Consider the following 23,357-nt stretch of genomic DNA (forward strand, 5'->3'; position numbering starts at 1 on the left):
CTTTCTATGTTAGCGGTGGTGTGTCCACACTCCCCTCCCCTCCGCAGTGTTTATCTTGCCTAATGGCTAAATGGGGTTCTTTTAGTGGACAAGGAAAAACCAAAGACACGTTTATCTTCAGATTTTCGCCGGCTCGGTCAAGAGCAGAGGGCGGGCCTGTTTCTTTCCCCGCCCACTTGGTCTGCCCGAGCTGCTGGCCCGCGGGTGCTCCAGTCCCAGGGGTTTTGATGAGGCCAGCAGCTCAGGGCCCTCGCTAGCACGTGGTGCGGGACTCCTCTGGGCACGTTCGGAGCGTTCCGGGCGGGCAGCACAGGTCTCCTTTGCAGCGTGAATTCCAGACGGCAGGGCGCTGGTGAGGAGGGACTGGTCTGTCCTGTGCTTAGTCCGCATTCTTGGAGGGGGCCAGGCCTGGACTGGCCCATCTTAGCAGGGACCAGCAGGTCAAAGACCCCTTCGCTCCCCAACTCAGGGTGCTGAATGGAGGTGGGATTTCTCCAGGGATGGAGCTGGAGGAGGTCGGGTGGGGGATGGGAGACTTTGCCCCTGCTAGCCTCCCAAGGCATTTCTTTCCGGGATTCCTCCTGCCTCCTGTGTATGGTTTGGGCCTACCCCTCTCTCTGAATTGGTCCTAAGTTTGCATACAAAATGAGACCAGGTCTCAATTCCAAAGGCCCCTCCTGCTCCGTCCCCTAATACATCTACTTGTGGAGACATTTCTTCATAGACTCTAATCTTCTGTGCATAGAATTTTCCACATTTTCTCTGAATGTTAACTCCCAGGATTCCCAGAGGAAAGCAGACAAGAGAAGGTCTCTCCGCTGCCTCTGTGCCCTCTCTATTGTGACAGAGTCCCAGAGTCCTACGGAAGAGTCTTGCCCTCTTCCACTCACCCTGAAATATCCCCTGCCTAGGGTGGGGTGTGTGTGTGTGTGTGTGCTTGTTTGTGTGCAGAGAATATGTGTGTGTGTGTGCTTGTATGCAGAGAATATGCTACAGCAGCCCCCTCAGCATCAATGCCAGGACAGTTGTTTCACGGCTGAGCTGACCACATGGCGCGGGCCATACAGTCAAGATTTGTGGACTACCAGAACCAATGAATGACTCACTCCTGCCCAGTCGATTTGGATTCATTCACAGCCACCCTATAGGACAGAGTAGAACTGCCCCCTGTGGGGTTTTGAGACCATAACTTTTTATGGGAGTAGAAAGCCTCATCTTTCTCGAACTGCTGACCTTGCAGTTAGCTGCCCCACGTGCAACCCACTATGGCACCAGGGCGCCTTTCTGGAAGAACAGATGCTTTCCCAGAGAGATCGCTGGCAAGGTCCACAGTTCGAATCCACCAGTCCCTCCTCAGGAGAAAGATGAGGCTTTCGTCTCCTGTAAAGAGGTACAGACTCAGAAACCCTACAGGGTGACAATGAGTCGGAATTGACTTGATGGCAGTGAATTTGTCCAGGTGGCCCAAACCCATCCTTCTGCATTGGAATGACATTGCGTTGACTGCAACCTCTTTCTCTTTTTCTCTCCTGGCTCCCTCCTGCCTTCTTCCCTTGGCTCTCTGCTCCCTCTGCCCCGCCCTCCGTGCAGAGGAGGCTGGCAGCTGTGTGCAGGACGGGCAGAGGTATAATGATAAGGATGTGTGGAAGCCCGAGCCCTGCCGGATCTGTGTCTGTGACACGGGGACTGTCCTCTGCGACGACATAATCTGTGAAGATGTGAAAGACTGCCTCAGGCCCGAGATCCCCTTCGGAGAGTGCTGCCCCATCTGCCCAACTGACCTCGCCACTGCCAGTGGTCGTAATTTATTTATTTCCTGGTCCACATAAATAAATTACTTGTGGGTGCAGCAAAGGCTCGCTCATGGATGCAGGCCCTCTCGGCAAAGCGGAGGGGCAGGTCATCCATGGGACCCCAGCAGCTAGGGCAGAAGGAAAGGGCACTTCTCATTTGCCTACATACCTACCCTCCCAGTGCAGCCTGGGACGGAGCGAGTCTAGGACATTACACGGGTCCTGACTCATGGAATGTGTGTCTCCCTGCCTCCTCCCCCCTGACACATGTGGCTCTAAGACACTTGGCAGGACAGATGTGATTCCACGATCACATCCGCTTCAGAAGCATCTGCAAATTACTAGCGCCAGAATGGAGATCAAATCCTCTGTTGGTTTGGCCAAACTACAAATTAATCCCCCCCTCCCTGTCGCCACGCCCTTTCTTCTCCCAAGAAGGCTTCCAAAGATAAGCTTTTCAGCATGGAGACATCTTTGGCAGCTGGTGGAGAGCCAGAGGGGTCTGGTTCCCTCCTTGAAGTTGGGAACACTGGCGGGAGTTTCCCCTGTTGGCACTGCCAGCCAGTTATGAAGCTTGTTAATCATAGCAGAACGGGGCTCTCCTGGTGAGGGTGGAGATGGGCTGGGACAAGTCTTGCACTCCCAGCTGCAAATAGTGCTGGTGGGTGAGGTGCACGTGACCCTTCCCCAGCACCCAAACTCGCCATCGCTACCCCCACCTCCAGTCACCCCCATACAAAGTGGATGGAGACGTGTCTAGGGTTCCTGGGTGGTGCTGGAAGTTAGAGAACACAGGTAAAGGGGAAATGAGAAGCTGCCTTTCCTTACACTTCACCACACGGGCATCCTCTGGGGAGCTGTTTTCATGAGTCAGACCCCCCCAGATCACTTTTGAGGAGCCCAGTGGGTGAAGAGGGGATTGCCTTTGCCATTTGGCTGCTGCAGGTGGGGAGGGTCATTGGTTGGGGGGGGGGTGTTGGCCGCGGTGGCTATAGTGCTTTTTGTAACTCCTGTGCCCTGCTGTTTTTTTGCGCTTGCTCCAAGGAGACCCAGCTCTAACGTAAGACCTTTCTAAATGCCTAACTCTTCATCTGGGAGGGGCTGGGGCACCAGAGGGGCTTCCTGCTCGGTTGGTTTGGGAACCAGAGAGAATGATTCTTCTGCCTGTGGTGGGTGCTTGCTGGGTTCCCTTCTCTGCAGCTGACTGGGGCTGGGCTCTTCAGCTTCTCCCTTGCTTCCATGAAGTCTGGGTCACCTCCTCTCCTCACGGGACTCTCAATTCCCTCAGGACCTCAGGGACCCTAACACCCCATCACAGGGGTTCAGAAGGGTACCAGTACCAGGAAGCTGCCCCCTTCTTTGCCCCCATGTGTCCTTTTCTTATCGGGTCCCTAAAGAGCATTGGTGTGAAAAGAGCTTGTTCTTATTCATGGATCTTACATTTTCCTTCTCTCTCTCTCCTTTTTCCCCCTGCAGGGCACCCAGGACCAAAGGTGAGGCTCTTTGCTTTCGCCTTTATCATTCCTTCCTCCGAGGCAGTGCCGGGGTAACCCTGCCTGTCATTCCCCGGGAGCATTCTTTAGATTTGGGGAGCTGCCTATTGCAGAGGGCACTGCCACGTGGGGGCTACTGGACAGGGTTCTGTCCCCGGGCTTAATGGATTGACCTAATGGAATCCCCATCGTGTTTCCCATTTCAGGGACAGAAAGGAGAACCTGGCGACATCAAGGATGTAAGTGCAGATTACTCTCACGCTATGTTGCATCTGTTGCTCAAAACAGGCTCTTTCCCCATGCTCCTGTCTAACCTGCCTTCCTGTGGGTCTCTCTGCTACAGGTTGTAGGACCCAAAGGACCTCCTGGGCCCCAGGTAAGCAAGGGGATAGAACCCTTCACCATCACTTCCTTATCGCCTCCACTTGTGACTGATCTGCAGAGCCCGGCTGCCGCCTCACCGTTTTCTTCACCTCCAGGGACCTGCAGGTGAACAAGGCCCCCGAGGTGATCGTGGCGACAAAGGCGAAAAAGTGAGTCGAGAAGCAGGACCCGTTGAGCCCTCCCGAGGTCCTCCGAGGCTCTGCCACATGCCTGGCTACCTGCCCAAGGGCAGCCTGTGGTCAGATGAGTCTTCAGTTTTGAACTGCTGTTGCTCACGGATGCCTTTTCTCTTTCTGCCAAGGGTGCCCCTGGACCTCGTGGCAGAGATGGAGAGCCTGGGACCCCTGGAAACCCTGGTCCGCCCGGTCCTCCTGGCCCCCCTGGTCCCCCTGGTCTTGGTGGAGTGAGTATCCTTACTTCCCCTTCCTTCAGGCTGTTCCTCCAGAGATGTGGCCTGTAAATTGCTGTTTGGGCTTACCTGGCTGCCTCCCAGGGCGGCCAGCAGTGTGTGCATAGCCTCTCCTGAGGCTTCTCTCCCGAGCCTGAAATTTAGTGGAATCACATATTAGGCATGAGATGTACGGTGCTAAGGGATGGACTTTTAAAAAATTATTATTACTCACTGGCATTCTGAGAAAAAGGTCTTCAGTTACCTGGCTCCCTGGTGTCTGGACTGTGTGGTTGGTGGGGGTAGTGGGGGAGATGGTCAGGCGGAGAGGATGACTGGGCACTTGTGTTTCCCTGGAAGTAGAGTGACCACTGTCCTTGGAAGACATTTCCCCTCGGCCCTGGCCAAGTACATTCCAGGCAATTATTCCTTCTCATGAAAGAGCCCCACAGAGTGGAGGTGTGTGTGACTAAAGGCCTTTTTGGAATCCACCCCATCAGCAAACTGCAAGATTGCCCAGTTTTTGCAGGTCTGCGTGCTGGTGTTTGCTGGCTTTTCAATCCTTGAATTTAAATGGACTCACAGATGCCTACTGCATTCTTTGGTGAAATATTTTAAGATGGCTGGTTATGATTTAGTCCTTTGTTGGGCAGCCAAGTCTTGTGTGTAGAGGTGGATCACCTTTACGAGTCGTGTCAGTAACGTGTCTCCATGTATGTTAAAGGGTGTGTTTAATGCTTTAGAATTAAGGAAAACAAACAAACAACAATCCTATAAAACAAAAACGCAGGTAACGGATGGTCCCCTGAATAATCCTTCAGCTTCCTGGGAACTGAATTAGCCACTGTCATCAGATCACTCATGCCTGTATCTTAGGGATGGATGCTCATCTAGTCTCTAGCAGTTCTCAGCCATCTCCATGGCATTCTTCCTATCCAGTTACAGGGAAAGGTCTAGCGCCTCTTTAGCACCTGACGGTGGGTGTGTGGTTTATTTACAGAACTTTGCTGCCCAGATGGCTGGAGGCTTCGATGAGAAGGCTGGAGGAGCCCAGATGGGAGTTATGCAAGGGCCAATGGTGAGTAAGGCTATCAACTCTTTCCAGGAGGGCCCTCAGCAGAGCCAGAGAGCTCTGACAGGCTCTGCCTTAGAGATAATGGTTCCAAGCGGCTCTTACGCAGCAGTTATGTAACCTCCCGGCTAGCCAGCTCAACACAGTTGGCTTTTAATGGTGCCCGGTGCCGGTTTTAAGTCCACACTACAGCCTCAAAGAATGAGGACGGAGGGATAGTTGCCCACAGGCCGATCCGCTGGATGGCCGGTGGCTATTGCTCTTGGAACGAGAACTGACAAACGCAGACAGCGGCTACTGTGCTCCAGCATCCACCAGACTTCCAGCAGGAAATCTCAGCCCCGCAGCCCGCTTGGCGCAAGCTAAATGAAACTCAGGCTTTAGTAAACATGGCGGCTTTCCAGGAGAAAGCAAGGCCAGCCTCTCTGTCCAAAATGTGCCTCTACATAAAAGAGATTGTGGCCTGGGGAGTGGGAAATGAGAGGGAGCAGCCGCCAGAGGCCCCCCTGGCGAGAGCGTACCTCCTTGTCCTTTGTCTGGCCCTTATTGGCTGCAGGGAGGTGGCATGCGCATGCCTTGGGGTGAAGCACTCCCAGTGAACCTCCTCATTTTCTGTCCTGCTCCAGGGTCCCATGGGACCAAGAGGACCTCCAGGCCCTGCCGGGTCACCGGTAAGTGCTGCGTCTCCCCCTCAGGGGGTGGCGATGGCCTGGGTGTCTGCCGGGAGTCCTGATGCCCGGTTGGAAGGGTCAATGTGGTGCCCTCACTTTGCCTTTTTAGGGACCTCAAGGGTTTCAAGGCAATCCTGGTGAACCTGGCGAACCCGGAGTTTCTGTGAGTCTCTGCCCAGACCCTGCACCTCTCCTGAGAAGCCGCTCATGGTCCACCACTCAGACCCCCAGCCCCCAGTTGCCAGCACCTTCTGGGCTTGGCCTAGCTCTTTCCTCCAGGGCACTGTGGTCCAGAGGCCATTCCACATCTCACTGCATGGCTCTGGAGGAATTCTGAGGGAGGGACAAATGGGGCCAGATGCCCCAGGGACCAGTCACCAGATGCCCCTTCAGATTTACTCCTGACCTGTGCTGGGAGCTACTGCCCACAAGGGTCTGCTCAGCTCTCTCTCTCAGCACAAATTGGGGTTTCCCCTCCCTCCCTCCCTCCCTCCAGGAGAACTAGCTTGCAAAAGCTACAGCCCCCAATTTTCACCTCACGAAACTTCTCCCTCTGGCCATCTCTTAAAACTCTTCCTTTGTCTGTAGGGCCCCATGGGTCCCCGTGGTCCTTCTGGCCCCCCTGGAAAACCTGGTGATGATGTGAGTACAAACTGAGGAAGGGACTGCATGGGGATGGGGGGTGGGGGCGCCCGATGCGGGTGCTTCTTTGGCTTGGCACACAGTGGCTGCCCCCCGGGGCACGATCGGCCCAGCTGTAAACCCTGCCTCTGTCTACCAGCTGTGTTGTCACTTGCGACTTGGCTCGCAGGTTCCCCCGGGATTGCTTTGGACCCAATGGGAAGGGGACTATTTAAAACCTCATCAGCCCCAAGAAAGGAAATGGAGAAACCAGAGAAGGGAGAGGAAAAACACAAGGGGGAAAGATGGAGAGAAGAGAAAAAAAGAAATGTTCACCAACCCAACATTATCTTAATTGTAAATGAGTTAGAAAAAGCTCCGGCCCAGTCCCGATGTCTACACAGGATGCAAATGAAGAGACGTGCCAGAGCCAGCACCCTGAGCCTCTGGGTGAATGTCATTAGGCAGTCAAGTCTCTGAGGCCCGTGGGGGAGCTGGCCCAGCCAGCAGAGCCTAGGAGAGGAAAAGCCAAGGCTTCCTGGGGAAGCTGGTGGCGGGATGGGGACACAGGAGCTTGCCCGTTGGCCATTGGTGAGGGTACTGGAAGGAAGCATGGCCCCCCAAGGGCAGGGTGAGCGGGGCGGGGCATGTGGAGTCTGAGTGAGAGGAGGGCCAAGGAGAGCCCTGGAGGGTTGGGAGGAGGGATTCCGTTCTCAAGCCTGCCCAGGGTGCTAACCCGCCTTCTCTCCCTTCAGGGTGAAGCTGGAAAACCAGGGAAATCTGGTGAAAGAGGCCCTCCTGGCCCTCAGGTAAGGGCCCACCTTTCCCAGCCCTCCACCTCCCACTCCTGCCCACCACCGCCCCCTTGGAATCAAGGCAGTAGCCTCAGGCCCAGACCATCCAGTTCGATTGATTGACTTCTGAAACGCCGAGGCTCATTGATGTTGAGCTCCGCTGCCAACCAGAAGGCCAGTGGGTGGAACCCACTCAGCGCCTCGGCAGCAGAAAGAACGATGGAGACGGGACAGTCTGCTGGTCGTAGGAAACCGGAGGGCTGCTCCTACTCTCCTGCTCTGCACACGGGGTGGCTTTGGGCTGAAAGCAACTAGTGGGACCGAGCACAACAAAAATAAAAGCACAGTCCTAAACAACTTGGGTGCACCTTTAGGTCTGCTCCCCATTGTGATCCCTCCCAGGGGCCCACAAGGGAGAATTGGTGTCTCTTATTTCTACTCAGTTGTCCCAGGTTGGAGGGTAGAGTGAGGCTTAGTCGGGGTTGATGGGGAGGTGTTTACCGGGGTTTAACGAGAAAGCTGTCTGGGCACGGTTGGGGAGGGGGGCCCACGAGTCAGTCCTCAGTGGCCTGGGGAGCTGGCATTGAAGGCCTGCTAGCCAGCAGCCTGGGTGAACCTTGGCCTTGTTCTCTTCTACTCTGGGTCCTAATCATTTCCTTTTGTGATTGCAGGGTGCTCGTGGTTTCCCAGGAACCCCAGGTCTTCCAGGTGTCAAAGGTCACAGGGTAAGAGTCTTGGTGGGGTATTGGGAGGATGGGGACTGCCACTGGCAGAGAAAAGCAGCCAGTGGCCCAGGGTCCCCAGAGTCGTGACTGAATGCTCTCTCCCCCCTAGGGTTACCCAGGTCTAGACGGTGCCAAGGGGGAAGCAGGTGCTCCCGGTGCTAAGGTAAGGACCATGAAGTTCATGGGGCTGGAGGGAGGGGCTCTTTTTCCAGGTGAGAGGGGCTCTTGCCCTTGGTGGCGTTAGGCCCCCAGGAGAGCGGTGGGATGAACAGCAGACCTGGGCACCTTGGGGAACCAGCTGCCCGTCAGGGGTGGCATGTGGGTGGATTGGCACTGGCTGGGAGGGCCGGTCCCCATTTCTTGCTGGGAGGTTTTCAGGGGGTTAGGCATGGGGTCACAGGTGCTGACAGGCGGGTCTTTTCTCTTTTCCCAGGGTGAGAACGGCGCCTCTGGTGAGAATGGATCTCCGGGTCCCATGGTGAGTGTGGCCGGAGATCCTCAGACCCATGATTCCCACTCCCCACAGGTGGCCACCCTGTAGGCATCCATCAGTGCTCCCTTGTTGGAAAGCCGGGAGCTGGGCTGAAAGACCTGACCCGCTTCTGAGCAAAAGGCGAACTGTATGCACTAGACGCCACCTGTTAAAACAGGTTTCGATTCATGAAACTTCTCTTCATTCTTAACACTTGAGCAAAAGTTTAGACCTTTTGGGGGGGTGTAGAAAAGTCGTAGGTGTATAACGTGAGGGGTCCTGGTCTCATCCAGAAGGCAGCAAGCCAGGACTATCCTCACACCCCTGCTGCCTGGCTTGGCCTGCCCATCGCTGGCCACCCCCAGGGAAAAGAGGCTATGCTGGGTCCTTACACCGCCCTTGTCTGTGTTCCAGGGTCCCCGGGGTCTGCCTGGCGAGCGAGGACGGACTGGTCCTGCCGGTGCTGCGGTGAGTCCACCCTTGTCCAGAGCCTTCAAGCTGGGCAGCCACTTGCATATGTTCTGTTAACCTCAGGACAACCCTGCGGTGGAGGGCAGGCATTGGGTGCTCCCAGTAAGGACTGGCTCTGTGTGCGCCCAACAGGAACTGCTGGGCTGGGTCTGCACAGCTGAAGGAGGCTGGAGGGCTGGCTTATCCGGACCATCCTCCCAGTTCCTCCCCACACAGTCCAGCCAATGCAGGCAGAGATGTGGGCAGTGGCTTCGGCACCAGGCTGCTCTGGGTTCTTTCTGCTTGGCTTTAGCTTGGAGTTGCTGGGGACTGCAAAGGGCAAACGCACTTGCCTGTCACCCTGAGGCTGGCTCTTTGGGTCCACCCCGAGACAACCTTCGAAGGATGGCCCCTGGCCCACAGAATCGGCGCTGATCATTCAGCCCTTGTAAACGCTAGGGGGCGCAGTTGTGCGCCGACAGACCCTGGGCTGTTGTGAGTCAGAATGGACGACTCCCCTTGGTTTGTCCAGCAGCACACTGGACGCCACTGCTGGTGGCTGATGAGAACTTAACGTGACACCAGTCGCTCCCACTCAGGGAGCGCCTCACAGGATCCATAGCAACAACAACAACAACTCACTGGCCCCGAGTGGCCCTAAAGGACAGGGTAGAACTACCCCGGTAGGTCCTGTGGGTTTCCGAGACGGTTGACTCTTTACAAGAGTAGAACGCTTTGTCTTTCTCCAGTGGAGCAGCTGGTGGTTTGGAACTGCTGACCTTTCGGTTAGCAGCCCAGTGCCTAACCACTACTCCTCCCAGGTTCAACATCAAATCAAAACCAAAGTCGCTGGCGCTGGGTCGATTCTGATTCATGGCCACCCTACACGACAGGAGAGACCTGTCCCCTGCAGTTTCCAGGGCTGTGATCTTCAGGAAGCATGTGCTACATCTTTTCCCCTCTGAGTGGCCAGGGCATTCAATTTGCCCGTCCGCCTTTCGGTTAGCAGCGGAGCCCTTAAGCAGCGGGCCATGGTGATATCAGTCCTTAAGCCCTCCAGTGCTTTGAAATCCAGTCTCCCTGCTGGGCATGGAAGGTTAAATCGCCCCAGACAAAGGTGCAGGGCCTCAGGTGGGAGGGAGGGCGCCCATGACTGTGGGAGATGAGCTTTGGGGTTGTCGGCGGCGGTGAGCGAGGCCATTAGCTCAGGCCCCTTTCTGCAAGAGAGACTTTGTAGAGGCGCTTGGTCGGGCGGACAACGCTGGAAGATGAGCTTAAGAAACATGACGCTGTCGGTGGATTTTGAATGCCCAGCCACCCGGGCAAGCTCCCAGGGGAGGGCTGGCCCCAATCCACGGCTTCACTCAGTGGAGCTGCTGTCCAGAGAATGCATCTGTTTGGCTGAAATCCCCCGCACAAGCAGATCAGGGCAGTAGCAGGCAGCCTGGACCCTCATTTGTCAGCCAGCGCTGCTCAAGTGCCTTGCCCCAGGTCACTGTGTGTGAGGGGATTAGACAGCATGGGCCTGCCAGGTGACGTGGCTGTTTCGACAGCTGAGCAGAATGCCAGCCTGCGGCAACTGGCAGAACTTTCTAGCCAGAACTCCATGGCCTTATCCGGTGCGGAGGGAGAAAGGACCTGCAGTTCCCGGCTGTGCCTCCTCCCCAGGGAGTGGCCCTGCTTCTCCATTCCCCTTGCTGCTTCCTGACCCCACTGTAATCTGCAGGCTGGCAGGGCAGGCATCTAAGGTTGCCCGTGCTGCCCTGCTCTGCCCCTCCTTCCTCTGACCACCTATCAGACTCCTCTTAGCTAACTCCCGGACTCTCCAAAGGAGACAGGCAGGCCCAGGCTCACTAGTTCCAAGTGCGGGCCTGGCCGGCCTCCGCCTGCTGTGGTCACATGCCCTTCCTTGAGCCAGACTTGCTCCAGGGGAAGTGGGACCTGCCAGCCCAGCGCTGGCTCCTCTAGCCGGGCACCACATGGCAGCTCCCCTTGCTTGTGCAAACCCTGGCATCTCCCCTGGGCCAGCCCTGGGTGGAGTGTGCTCCAGAACCTTCCAGGAACACTGCCTCCCTGAGCCCCCCTCTCCAGAGCTTTCAGAAAAGAGGCAGCGGTGAGCAGGCAGGCCCAGTGGGGAAAGGTCAGCTGGCTTGTTTGGGCCAGTGCCCCACCACCAGGCCCCAGGTCCATCTCCTGAGACTTCCCTGCCTTTGATACAGTGTCCTGGGCCCTGAGAGAGAAACGGGGGTGGGGGAGCGTGCTACAACCCTGGAACCTCGAAGCACGGGCCTGTAGCTAGGGAGCAGGCAGCCTTGGCTGAAGAAACATCCCTCTGATGTGTGTGGGTGAGCGGGGTGGGGGGGAATTTTGGCCCGGGGTGGTGCCTGTTCCCATCATGATATTTTCTTGTGGGGTCAGCAGTCAATATCCTGGTGGTCTCTGTGTTTCCTTCAGGAACAGGTTATAGGGGGGGCTGTTGGCACAGGCCAACCCGTGGGGGCACCCTAGACTTGAGGCCTTGTTGGAGCTCCAAGCGGGCTTCCCCCTGTGAGCGGGGCTGCGAGTGAGATTCTGTTTATTCCCGTTAGTGGAGTTCCCCCAGGTGTTGGTGATCCGTGAAGTCTAAACGAAGTTAAAGAATGGTGACTTAGCCGATGGGAGCTTCATGAAGGGGTCCCTCAGGGGCGAAAGCCGACACACCTTGGGGGTTGCTAAGCAAGCGGTAGAGGTTTGAGGGCACCCCCATCTGTTTCTGGACCCTCAGCCATTGCAAACCCTGTGGGACACAGTGCTCCCCTGACTCCCACGGGGGCCCCCAGGAGTCCAATGAACCTGTCTGAGATGAACCCACCAGGAGCCGGCCCTTGCCCACCCGTAACTCCCACCGCACAGAGCTTCTGGGGGGATCCTGGGCCCGAGGCCGTCTCCATGCTTTGCCGGGACAGCCCTTTGCCGTGTCCCCCACATGGGCTGGGAAGAGAGGCCTGTGGGGTAGGGAATGGCTGCTCACAGGCTGTCCGTCTGCTTGTTCACAGGGTGCCCGAGGCAATGACGGCCAACCAGGCCCTGCAGGCCCTCCGGTAAGCTCATTTCCCCTTCTGCAGGTTTTTTGGGGGACCCAGCAGCTGGGCCACAGAGGGGGATGAAAGAAACGTCTGATTCCTTCCCTGCTCGAGCTCAGGAAGTTTCTAGAAAAGCCAGACTCCTCTCGGAGCTTCCCGGGATGCAGCCTGTGCTATCGGTTGCAACCAGCACGGGGCGGGTGGGGCTCCCCTAGGTGGGGCTCCCCCAGGTGGTTGAGTGACTACGCTGAGTCCCAGGCTCACCTCTCACCCCCTCTTTTCTCAGGGTCCCGTGGGTCCTGCTGGTGGCCCTGGCTTTCCCGGTGCTCCTGGTGCTAAGGTACAGTGTCCCGTTGCTGGAATCCTGAAGCCCCGAGTCCCCCGTCCCCAGGCGCCTTTGATAAGTCCCTCTTCCCTTCTGAGGCGTCTCCTGACCCACACAGTGCTGCTTGCTCTCCACGGAGGGTGGGGACAAAAAGCTGGTCATGTCCCAGTCACCAGAGGCCTGGAAAGTGACAGACTTTCAAGTGGGCATGGGAGCAGATGGAAGCCACACGGGGGTGGGGGGTGGGGAAGGGTGGGGAGGCCAGGCCCAAGTGAGAAGGCATGCAAGTCAGCGATTGTGGGGCGGGCTGAGTGGAGCGGGCCAGGAGCAGAGGCTCACATTCGGAAGACAGCCCCTGCTTGTTTCTGCTTCGTTTGGGGTCTTAATTGAGTTCCCCCCAAAGATTCATAGAGGCCAGCTAGGTCAGGGAATGGCCCCTGTGGCCCCAGAGGGATTGCGACGTGAATGTCCCTGGGAATTCTCTGACACGAAGATGAATAAGGAGCCTCCAGGTGGTCACTGGCATCAGGTTGCTGTGCCCCCCTTTCTGGGGGGTTTCCATGGCAACCAGACAGTGTCTGAGGCCCCGGGAGTCCGGTGAAGGAGACCTATTGTGAGCGGGGACAGCAGAAGGTGAGGGGGCCTGACCTTTAGAAAATAACCATGCCAAACGAATGTGGGGCAGGAATGTACGCAGAAGCAACCCGCAGAGGCTCAGCCCCCACCTTCCCCAGGTCCGGGGCCTCCCCTAGGGATGCCGCTGGGCAGGCGGGCGGCATCCAGAGGGCCTGGGTCGCAGGAGGAAACAAAGTGAAAGCCGAGGCCTGTAAAGGGAATGGAAGGCGGTGCAGGGGCTGCCGGACATGGATAACTGGAGCGCCTGCCGTCCGTGCAGGGGAAAGCCCCTTCGCAGGGCCCACCACACCTCCCTGGCCAGCCTGGCCACAGCCCGGCCGGTGCACACAGCAGCTGGCCTTGGGCAAGCCCGGTGGTGCCCTGGGCCGTGGTGTGAGAAGCAGACAGAGGTGCCTGGGAGTTCTGCTCTGGGGGCCTCTGTTTCCTCAGTAAAACAGGCCGGGAAACAGAGGGGTCTGTCCTTCTAAGCTGCGTGCACGATGGGTGTCCCACCCCGTTGGCTGTGGCCTGGCTGACAGCACCCACCACCTGCCCACGGGCCGGAGAGCCCACCCCTGTGCCAATACCCAAGCCTGCTTGCAGGGTGGCATGGCATGAGGGACAGAGAAGGCAGGTGTAGCGGGCCGTCCACTAAGTGGCCGGCCAGGTGGGGACAAACGCAGCTGCGTGGCCTCTTTGTGAGTTGCGCGTGCACACGTGTACTCAGCGTGTGTGCCCTGTAACCCACCAGCGCAGGGCGCTGTGTGTCTGGGGTGTGCAGCTAGCTCTCCAGCACTGCCAAGCCTCTAGGTGTGCAGACTCTGCCCCATCCCTCAGTGTCCCTCTCCCTGTGCACCCCCAGGGTGAAGCTGGCCCTACTGGTGCTCGTGGCCCTGAAGGCGCTCAGGGTCCCCGCGGTGAATCTGGTACTCCTGGCTCCCCCGGGCCTGCCGGTGCCTCTGTAAGTACAGTTTCCTTTTGGCTGAAAGATCATGGGGTCTGTGGGCCCCTGGCCTTGGAACTCGGGGGGCCATGCTTCACCATAAGGGACCCGGAGCCCCATCTCCAAACCCCCACTCCTCCCGACTCCCATCCCCATTGTCTGCCAAGACACAGCTCGCTCCATCCCCAGGCCTTGCTGGGAAACATCTGGAAACAGCGTCCCAGAGATGGTCCTGGGGCCCTCTGAGGGCTGGAGGTGGGGGTGGTCCCTCATGATGCCTGTTTTGTAATGGCTCTGTCCCCTTTGTCAGGGTAACCCTGGAACTGACGGAATTCCTGGCGCTAAAGGATCGGCTGTGAGTGTCGCCCTTGGACCTCCTCGCTCCGGGGTGAGGTGGGAAGGGCCAATCTTCCCTTTCCCCTCTCTCCTGACCCTCCTCTCTCTGCTCCTGCCACTGACAGGGTGCCCCTGGGATTGCTGGTGCTCCTGGCTTCCCTGGGCCCCGTGGTCCTCCTGGCCCTCAAGGTGCCACCGGTCCTCTAGGCCCAAAAGGCCAGACGGTAAGAGTCCGAGGTGAAGCCCAAGTTCCACTGGTGTCCCGGGACAGGCCCAGAGCCCACCCGCCCTCCTTCCGTGGGCTCCTGAGCTGGTCTCACACCACGGTCCTATGGGATCCCTGCAGGGGTGGGGCCTATGCAGGCAGGGCGTGTGGAGGAGGGGCAAGCCCTGCGGGGACCCCTGTGTGATGAGACGCTGTGCCTCTCTCGTTCAGGGAGAGCCTGGTATCGCGGGCTTCAAAGGTGAACAAGGCCCCAAAGGAGAGACCGTAAGTGTTTGCTATCTGCTATTTCCTCCCCAGTAGCTAGTTGGGTTGGGGCGCAGAGACCCTTCCACAGCCCACCCCCCAACCAGGGCTTCTTGGGGGTGGCTGGAGGAGAGTGCTCAGGCCTGTGAGGGCCTGGTGCACTTTCTGCACCCTGCTTTGGTTGAGCCGATGTGGACAGCTCGAACTCCACCTCCTGCCTCTTCCCGCTGGGTCTCTGCAGCCCTGGGCTGACCCACTGCGGAGGTCTCTCCTCCCAGAGGTCCCCAGCCCTGAACGAAGCACCAGTGCTTGCCCCCAGCACAGCTGAAGACTCACCCCTTGTCCGCTTTTGTGTTGGTCCTCAGGGTCCTGCCGGCCCCCAGGGAGCCCCAGGCCCAGCTGGTGAAGAAGGCAAGAGAGGTGCCCGTGGAGAGCCTGGTGGTGCTGGGCCCATTGGTCCCCCCGGAGAACGAGTAAGTAGACCAGGAACCCCCTCCACCGCCGCCGCCCCCATGGCTCTGGGCCGTGATCTCAAGAGGAAGATGAAGACTCTGGTCTCCTGAGCTCCTGGATATCAAACTCCTTCCCTCCTTCTTGGCCGCCTGGCCGTGGCTCCTGCCGTTCTTGGAGTGCTTTCTTCTCTCAGCGAGGCAGATGAAAGAGTTGGACAGGCCTGGGGAGTGAGTCCCAGCATCTTGTAGTCAGGCTGGTGGGCCTGACTGCTCTCTCCAGCCAGGACTGGGTTAGAGGGTGGCAGCTGCTTCACAGAGACTGGGGACAGCAGGCTGGTGGGCCTGACTGCTCTCTCCAGCCAGGGATGGATTGGCGTTCATCGTAACCTACTCCCTCCTCTTCCTCCCTTCTCTTCCTAGGGTGCCCCTGGCAACCGTGGTTTCCCAGGTCAAGATGGTCTAGCAGGTCCCAAAGTGAGTGGGGGCCGAGGGGCTGGGGTCCCTCCTTCCTCCCTGGTTGAGTGGCCTCCTGCTGACTCCCTTGCCCCCCCCTTGTTTAGGGGGCCCCTGGAGAGCGAGGGCCCGCTGGCCTGGCAGGTCCCAAGGGACCCAACGGGGAAAATGGTCGACCCGGAGAACCTGGCCTTCCTGGAGCCCGGGTGAGCAGCATGCGACCCTGAGTAGCCTTTTCCTGCCCGCTCCCTCCAGCCCGGTGCTGTCAGGGTGGGGAGGCCTGGGGGGCGGGGAGGGGCTCACCTCTGACACCCACTCTCTTTTCTCTCCTTCCTGAATGAAGGGCCTCACTGGTCGCCCTGGTGATGCCGGTCCTCAAGGCAAAGTTGGCCCCTCGGTGAGTTGCCATGCTGGGGTTCTCAGGGAAGCAGCCCTGGGGAGGCAGCGAGAGAAGAGTTTGGGTGGGGGGATTGGGGTGGGGGCTAGATGCTAAGTCCTGGGGCCAGATGTGGGCTCTGAAAACGCCCCCTCCTCCACATACTTGGCTGTTTCCTTGGGGAGAGGCCAAGTACACAGTCTATCCCCGTGTGGGCTGTGGGCTGCATGGGGAAGGCTGGTGCCCGGTTCCCTGCCTAGGGTGCCATGGGCACTCCGCACCCAGTGGATGGAGGAGCATGACCAGTGGCTGTCCTCTCTTTCAGGGTGCCCCTGGTGAAGACGGTCGTCCTGGTCCTCCCGGTCCTCAGGGGGCTCGTGGGCAGCCTGGTGTCATGGGTTTCCCTGGCCCCAAAGGTGCCAATGTACGTAATGCCCCACCCTTCCATGCCCCCCTACCCCCGCCGGTGCTGCCCAGCCCCTGCTCACTTGGCTGCAAACAGAGTTGTCGTGGGCAGCGCTGGCCTCTGTGTCCTGCCAGAGTGACTGAGAGCCTCCGGCCATCATGGACACGGCCGCCTATTCAGGGTGGCCCCTGGCTGTCCGCTCGAGGCTGAGCTGTCCTCCAGGAAGCGGCCCTGAGGCCCGCACCCCTCTCACGGCCCCGCCCTCTCTTTTCTCCAGGGTGAGCCTGGCAAAGGTGGTGAGAAGGGACTGCCTGGAGCACCCGGTCTGAGAGTAAGTGTCCCTCCCGTTGAAGATGGGCTGCCTTGCTGTGACCGGGGCTCTCCTCACTGTGGGTCCCTCAGGCTAAGCCCTGTGCTGGCAGGGCTCCTGAGGGCCTACTGCCTGTGAGCCAGAGCCCACGAAGCTGGGGGAGAGAGACAGGAGGGAGCAGGGCCAGGAGAGAAGCGGGGAGTGGGTGGAAGCCCTGGGCCAAGAAGTTCACCTGCCTAGCGCTAATGACAAGTATGTCTTTTGTCGCCCCCCGCCCCCCTCCACAGGGTCTTCCTGGTAAAGACGGTGAAACAGGTGCTGCAGGCCCCCCCGGCCCCGCTGTAAGTCCCTGCCCAGCCTTTCCAGCTGGCCTGTGGATGGGTGGGTGGGGTGGAGTGGAGGTGGGAGGTGGTCCTGTCGCCCTGTGGATGGGGCAGAGGTGGAGGTGAGAGCCCCCCAGTAATGGTGCCGACAGACATGGATCTGGGGCAGATTCAGGGCACTAGCCCTACTTCGAGTGGAAGGCGGGGCTCCAGGCAGGGTCCACCCCAGCCTGCCTGTCAGAGGAAATGAGGGTGGGCACACAGACCTGCACTCCTTTTGGTGGGCAGTGTGGGGAGTGGGCTTCTGGGTTTCCCAGAGCGCTGGCCTCCCTCACTTCTCCTTTTCCCTCTGCAGGGACCTGCTGGAGAACGGGGCGAGCAGGGGGCTCCTGGACCATCTGGGTTCCAGGTGCGTGGTTGACTGACCTGCCAGGCCCAGGTCGCTGTGGGGCAGCGGCAGGCTCTGGGGTTGGGTGGGGGGGGGGGGACGGGGGCACAGGGCCTGGTTTCTCACTCTTGGGCCTGGTCTGGAACCTTGGCCTTCATTACTGAGCTCCTTCCCCCCTGCACCTCCCTCCCCCCTGCAATCTTTGGGCTGTCCTCCCTGCAGGGTGGGGCAGCACACCCACCACCCACTCCTCTGCTAACACAGGTAATTTTGGCTTGTAGGGACTTCCTGGCCCTCCCGGTCCCCCAGGTGAAGGTGGAAAAGCAGGTGACCAGGTGAGTGTGGGCTGCTCAGATGGGAAAGTTTCTTCTGCCTGGGAGACAGGAGGCCTGGGGTGTCTCAGGTGCCACCCAGCCCCTCAGAGGGCCCTGGGTGAGCTCAGCACAGAGGGAGGCTCAGCCTTTTCTCTCTCATTTTCCACCTCCTTTGTTTCCAGGGTGTTCCCGGTGAAGCTGGTGCGCCTGGCCTTGTGGGCCCCAGAGTGAGTGTTCTGCCTGCCTTTCCCAGTGCTTTGCCTCCCCTGGCCCCTCCTGGCCCCCTCCTCCCACTCCAGGGCCTGACCTCCCTGCCCTGATCTTGCCTGACTGCCCTTTCCTCTGCCACAGGGTGAGCGGGGCTTCCCAGGAGAACGAGGCTCTCCAGGGGCCCAGGGCCTCCAGGGCTCCCGTGGCCTCCCTGGCACTCCTGGCACAGACGGTCCCAAAGTGAGTCCATCGGGGCCTGCTGGCGGGGGGGTCCTGGGGCAGCCCCGGGGGGCTGGGGAGTGAAGATAGACAGACTGGAGCTGGAAGGTGGGGACAAGGAAGAGTTTGTCAAAGAAGATGGTAGGGAGGACTTTGGGGAGCTGGTTCCCTGCTTCCTCCCTGGGGCCTCTGGGGAGGTGCTGCCCACCACAGGTCCCTCTCTATGTCCCCTCCAGGGTGCTTCTGGACCAGCTGGACCCCCCGGGGCCCAGGGCCCTCCAGGTCTGCAGGGAATGCCTGGCGAGAGAGGAGCAGCTGGTATCTCTGGGCCTAAGGGAGACAGGGTAAGTACCTGGAGTAACTGCTTAGCCAAGCTGTGACCCGACGGCCACATTCCTGCCCTGCACACCTGTTCCCCTTGTAGCACCTGGGGGTGAGGCTCCCTTTACTGCTTCTGGAGGAATGTGGGGACTCCCCCCCAGCTCTGTTTCTCTCAAGGGACAACAACCCCTCGGCACCCTTACCTCCCTCTGTTACCCTGTGTTAGTCCCTGTGAGGAGACAGCCACTGGAATCCCTCCTGGGTAGGGGTGGGGCAGGGCTGAGCCACCTGTTTTCTCTGTCCCCCAGGGTGATGTTGGTGAGAAAGGTCCCGAGGGAGCCCCTGGGAAAGACGGTGGCCGAGTAAGTGTTTCCTGAATACGGGCACGTTGGGATGGGGGAAGGTGGGAGCTGGGCAGGTGACTGGGGACCCTGGGGCCCTGAGGGAGAGTGAGGGTGGGGTACTAGAGACCAGGGGAGGGTGCCTGCACCAAGGCCCATTCCCTGGTGGCGTCCCAGAAGCCCTGCTGTGGCTAGTCCTTCCCTCACCTCCCCCTTCTCTCACCTCCCCCTTCTCTCTTCCCAGGGCCTTACAGGTCCTATTGGCCCCCCTGGCCCTGCTGGTGCCAATGGTGAGAAGGTGAGTTATCATCACCCTGCCGTCCCCTCTGTCTGCCTCACCCCTCCTGCTGCCATACAGGGCTCTTCCTCTCCCTTACTCACCATTCTCCCCGTGGGGGCTGTGAGGACCCAGGTGGAGGGTCCCTGTGGAAGGTGGAGCTGCAGGCATCTCTGGGCTGGGTGCTGGCCATGAGGTGGTGGGCCTGTGGGTGCAAGTATGTTTGCAAAGGCCCTGGCCTGAGAAAGCAGGCTTTGGTGGGGACTGGGCCCCTCCAATTGCTGTGGACTCCCCAGGACCCCTTGCTCGGCGAGGGCCCTGCTCTGCGCCCACCTCACTTTTCCTCGTGGTTCTTGCCCGCTCTATAGGGGGAAGTTGGACCTCCTGGCCCGGCGGGGACGGCTGGAGCTCGAGGTGCCCCGGTGAGATTCCTGCCTACCCCTGACTTGCCTGCCTGCTCTTTTCTCAGCCTGGGCTTGCCGGCTGTGGGCACTGGCTCCCTCCCACCAGGGTCTGGGGTGCGAGGGAGGAGGAGGGACGTCAACCTCCATGATGGATGGAGGGTCTCCAGTCACCAGATGATCTGAGCGAGAAGCCTCTGTGACCCTTGTTCATCAGCCGTGCCCCTCCTGAAGGCCAAGCTGATGCCCTCTCTCTGGGGGCTGTGGCCAGGCTCTCCTCTGGACTCCCATGCAGGCACAGGGGGCCTGACCTCTCCCTGGTCCCTCTTCTTTCACAGGGTGAACGTGGACAGGCTGGCCCCCCCGGGCCCGCTGGATTTGCAGGGCCTCCTGTGAGTATCACTGTCCACCCTGCTCTCTCCACATGCAGCTTCCAGCCTGGGGGTGGGTAAGGGCCGGGGTAAAACATGAAGAAGGAGGGACTGGACTCTCACCTCCACCCAATGCAGCAGTCCAACCTTAGGCCAGCTCCCGGGGCCTTGGTGAACCAGCATGTGCGCACTCACACTCACTCACTTGCATTCTCCCTGACCCCCCACCCATCTGCTTCCTCCTCCCTCGTCTCTTCCAGGGTGCTGATGGTCAGCCTGGTATCAAGGGCGAGCAAGGAGAGGCCGGCCAGAAAGGTGACGCTGGTTCCCCAGGTGCTCAGGGCCCCTCAGGAGCTCCCGGGCCTCAGGTGGGTCACGGGACTCCCCGAGAGCTGGTCCCACAGGGTGCGTGATGGGTAGACCCAGGTGGGCTGAGATCAGCGAGGACCCTGGGAGATCCTTCCTGTGGGGTTAGAGTTCTGGCCTGAGCCTACCCCGTTCCAGGGGAGAGAGGCTGCTGCAAGCAGGGACTTGTGCTCTGAGGGTAAAGCTTCGGTGGCGCTGTCTGGGCCCGTGGTCGGCGGAGGGAGCTTTCCTGGTCCTGGGTGTGGGGGCTGGGGGGCTGGAGGGAGCTGAAAGCGGGCGTAGAGTCCGGCTGACATGCAGGACACAGGATTGAACCAGGGAGGCAAGGTGGCAGCTCAAGATCACGAACCCGCTGCTGGCCCTGGAGGGCCCTCACCCCCAGGAGCCTGCTGTTGGGACTCCGGGGGGCTGCATCCATCAGCGCTCACGGCCTCCCTCTCTCTTCCAGGGTCCTACCGGAGTGACTGGCCCCAAAGGAGCCCGAGGTGCACAAGGCCCTCCGGTGAGTGAGGCATCCCTCCTACCCTCACCTGGTGGGGAGGGCACTGTGGGGCAGGGACCACCTCTGCCCATGCCCACCACTCAGCTGTCCTTCTCACAGCCGCCACCAGGGGCATCTCTGCTGGGAAGCAGGGTTCCGGTCCCCTGTCCTAGGCTCTGCCCTGCAGGTCCCCGAAGCAGCCCTGGTTCAGTTCCAGAGGCAGGGTACGGCCCGGCCCTTTCTCCCTCCCAGACCCCCGCCCCCACCTCTGAGCCACCCACACTTGTTTCTTGCGTACACACACACACACACACACACACACACACACACACACACCACACCCCTCGGGGGGCTTGAGACATCCAGGGGCTCTCCTCTTCTCTCCCAGGGAGCCACTGGATTCCCCGGAGCTGCTGGCCGCGTCGGACCCCCAGGCTCCAATGTAAGTGCCCATCTGCTTTCTCCCACCCGCCTTCTGGCATGGAGGCCCAACCACCCCTGGGGCTCCAGAGACTCCAGGCTGCTTCCCTCCCACTCCGGGAGGGGCAGCCCATTGACGGGGCACCGCCTGGTAGATAGCTGGAGCGGGGGGGTATGGCCCTGTGCTTGCACCTGGGCAGCCCTCCCTGCCGGCCTGGGCTTGGCCCTCCAGCCTCTGCGCACAGGAAGGGGGTGCTGGCTACAATTGTGGGCACCTGACGCACAGTGGAGGCTCCTGCTCGAGGGGAGCTTGCAGGGGAGTCAGGAGAGACAGTGGTGTTTGGACCTGAGCTTCTGGCAGGGGCTGTACGAACTGGGCCTCAGGCTGGAGGGAGGGGGCTAGGGATGCCCCATGAGAACTAGAGGGCTTGAGGGGAGGGGGCAGGAAGGATGCCCACGGGGGTGGGTGGAGAAGCCGGCTGTGGCCGAGCACTGATGGGGAGAGGGCCTTGTCGTGGGAAGACCCCCCGGGAGGGCACCCCCTGCCCCTGGGGCCCCTGTGGCTTTGGCATCAGGCAGCTTCAGTGGATGCCTCTCACTGCCTGTACTTACTCCCTCCCGTAGGGTAACCCCGGCCCCCCTGGGCCCCCTGGCCCCTCTGGCAAAGATGGCCCCAAAGGAGCACGAGGAGACAGCGGCCCCCCTGGCCGTGCTGGTGACACTGGCCTCCAAGGTCCTGCTGGAGCCCCTGGCGAAAAAGGGGAGCCTGGAGATGATGGGCCTTCCGTGAGTGCCCCCCCCCCCCACTGCTCCTCACCCCCGCCCCTGGGGGCAAAGCGGGAGAGACTGGGAGCCGCTGGGGCCGGGCTCCTAGGGAACGTCTGTCCGTAGTCCGGGAGGCAGGCCTGCAGGAGTCCTGGCCAGGCTGGGCAAGGCAGGTAGGAAGCTCTGGGTCCATCCTCACCTCACACCTCCCCCTTCCACAGGGTCCTGACGGCCCTCCAGGCCCCCAAGGTCTTGCTGGGCAGAGGGGCATCGTGGGTCTGCCTGGACAGCGTGGTGAGAGAGGATTCCCCGGCCTGCCCGGCCCGTCGGTGAGTGAGGGCCCCGCCCGAGCCCCTCTTCCCTCGGTGCCCTTGGTGTGGTGGCCTCGGACTGCGGGGAAGGGCCCGGGGGCAGGGACACCCAGAGCGGTACTCAGCTTCCGTCTCTGCCTCTGTCTCCCCAGGGTGAGCCTGGTAAGCAGGGAGCTCCCGGCTCCTCTGGTGACCGAGGTCCCCCTGGCCCGGTGGGCCCTCCCGGCCTGAGTGGTCCTTCTGGTGAGCCTGGACGCGAGGTGAGCAGTGGCTGGCGCCCGGGTGCTGGGAGAGTGGCGATGGGAGAGGGCAGAAGTGGAGCACAGACAGGGAGGCGGGGTGGGAAGGGAGCTTTGGGGACTGGGCTGAGGAGCTCCAAAGGCCGCAGCTCTAATGCATTCTTCTTTCCCTTGGCCAGGGAAGCCCTGGTGCTGACGGCCCCCCTGGCAGAGACGGAGCAGCCGGTGTGAAGGTGGGCATCTGAGCCTCTCCCTCTTTGGTGGGGCGGGGAGGTCAGGGCCGTGTTGCAGCCCCTCCTTGCTTCTTCTGGAACATTCCTCTCTGAGCCGAAGGCCTCTCTCCTGACAGGGTGACCGTGGTGAGACTGGTCCCCTCGGTGCTCCAGGAGCTCCTGGACCCCCTGGCTCTCCTGGCCCCTCCGGCCCAACTGGCAAGCAGGGAGACCGAGGAGAAGCTGTGAGTAGCCTCCCTCCCTCCTTCCCTCCAACGGAAGCTGGGGGTAAAGGCGGTGGCTGAGCCCACAGCCCAGGATTATGCAGAGGGCGCTGTGCCGGCCTGGCTGCCGGCTGACGCTGCCCCTCTCCCTCTCCTCTCCTCTCCTCACAGGGTGCACAAGGCCCCATGGGACCTGCTGGGCCAGCAGGAGCCCGAGGAATAGCCGTGAGTGGGGGAGCGCCCAGGGCTGGTTTGAGCCTCTCATGAGGCAGGTGTGGAAGGCGGGGGTTGGGGGGAAGGGGCAGGGCTCCGTTCCTGCCTCAGCCTTGGCTCTGGCCCTGCCCTGACCCCACCCCCGCTGTCTGTCTGGTTCCCAGGGCCCACAAGGCCCCCGAGGGGACAAAGGAGAAACTGGAGAGGCTGGCGAGAGGGGACTGAAGGGGCATCGTGGCTTCACTGGTCTGCAGGGGCTGCCCGGCCCTCCTGTAAGTGCTGCTGCCACCCACCCCGCTGAGGCCCCCACTGCTCGCATTCCCCTGCTGCAAAGACCAAGATTGTCCTGAG

At 60.3% G+C, this 23,357-nt stretch overlaps 1 protein-coding gene across 1 annotated transcript in view; it reads left to right on the forward strand.

Annotated features, from left to right (window-relative positions):
* Positions 1-23,357, forward strand: part of COL2A1 (collagen type II alpha 1 chain) — a 30,162-nt gene that overhangs the window by 2,989 nt on the left and 3,816 nt on the right. The window contains exons 2-48 of the mRNA XM_004711430.2: positions 1,591-1,797; positions 3,270-3,286; positions 3,493-3,525; positions 3,630-3,662; positions 3,766-3,819; positions 3,972-4,073; positions 5,059-5,136; positions 5,757-5,801; positions 5,911-5,964; positions 6,390-6,443; positions 7,178-7,231; positions 7,888-7,941; positions 8,051-8,104; positions 8,375-8,419; positions 8,828-8,881; positions 11,899-11,943; positions 12,212-12,265; positions 13,728-13,826; positions 14,119-14,163; positions 14,270-14,368; positions 14,581-14,634; positions 14,979-15,086; positions 15,486-15,539; positions 15,626-15,724; positions 15,862-15,915; positions 16,220-16,318; positions 16,578-16,631; positions 16,898-16,951; positions 17,289-17,342; positions 17,603-17,656; positions 17,818-17,862; positions 17,987-18,085; positions 18,301-18,408; positions 18,694-18,747; positions 18,971-19,024; positions 19,372-19,425; positions 19,743-19,796; positions 20,036-20,143; positions 20,590-20,643; positions 21,011-21,064; positions 21,667-21,828; positions 22,029-22,136; positions 22,271-22,378; positions 22,537-22,590; positions 22,707-22,814; positions 22,965-23,018; positions 23,171-23,278. Coding sequence (XP_004711487.1) covers positions 1,591-1,797; positions 3,270-3,286; positions 3,493-3,525; positions 3,630-3,662; positions 3,766-3,819; positions 3,972-4,073; positions 5,059-5,136; positions 5,757-5,801; positions 5,911-5,964; positions 6,390-6,443; positions 7,178-7,231; positions 7,888-7,941; positions 8,051-8,104; positions 8,375-8,419; positions 8,828-8,881; positions 11,899-11,943; positions 12,212-12,265; positions 13,728-13,826; positions 14,119-14,163; positions 14,270-14,368; positions 14,581-14,634; positions 14,979-15,086; positions 15,486-15,539; positions 15,626-15,724; positions 15,862-15,915; positions 16,220-16,318; positions 16,578-16,631; positions 16,898-16,951; positions 17,289-17,342; positions 17,603-17,656; positions 17,818-17,862; positions 17,987-18,085; positions 18,301-18,408; positions 18,694-18,747; positions 18,971-19,024; positions 19,372-19,425; positions 19,743-19,796; positions 20,036-20,143; positions 20,590-20,643; positions 21,011-21,064; positions 21,667-21,828; positions 22,029-22,136; positions 22,271-22,378; positions 22,537-22,590; positions 22,707-22,814; positions 22,965-23,018; positions 23,171-23,278 — 3,350 coding nt within the window. The remainder of the gene's footprint in view (positions 1-1,590; positions 1,798-3,269; positions 3,287-3,492; positions 3,526-3,629; positions 3,663-3,765; positions 3,820-3,971; positions 4,074-5,058; positions 5,137-5,756; positions 5,802-5,910; positions 5,965-6,389; positions 6,444-7,177; positions 7,232-7,887; positions 7,942-8,050; positions 8,105-8,374; positions 8,420-8,827; positions 8,882-11,898; positions 11,944-12,211; positions 12,266-13,727; positions 13,827-14,118; positions 14,164-14,269; positions 14,369-14,580; positions 14,635-14,978; positions 15,087-15,485; positions 15,540-15,625; positions 15,725-15,861; positions 15,916-16,219; positions 16,319-16,577; positions 16,632-16,897; positions 16,952-17,288; positions 17,343-17,602; positions 17,657-17,817; positions 17,863-17,986; positions 18,086-18,300; positions 18,409-18,693; positions 18,748-18,970; positions 19,025-19,371; positions 19,426-19,742; positions 19,797-20,035; positions 20,144-20,589; positions 20,644-21,010; positions 21,065-21,666; positions 21,829-22,028; positions 22,137-22,270; positions 22,379-22,536; positions 22,591-22,706; positions 22,815-22,964; positions 23,019-23,170; positions 23,279-23,357) is intronic.

Source organism: Echinops telfairi, unplaced genomic scaffold (genome assembly GCF_000313985.2).
Source record: "Echinops telfairi isolate 266 unplaced genomic scaffold, ASM31398v2 ScPeMD7_12;HRSCAF=54, whole genome shotgun sequence".
Lineage (NCBI taxonomy): Eukaryota > Metazoa > Chordata > Mammalia > Afrosoricida > Tenrecidae > Echinops > Echinops telfairi.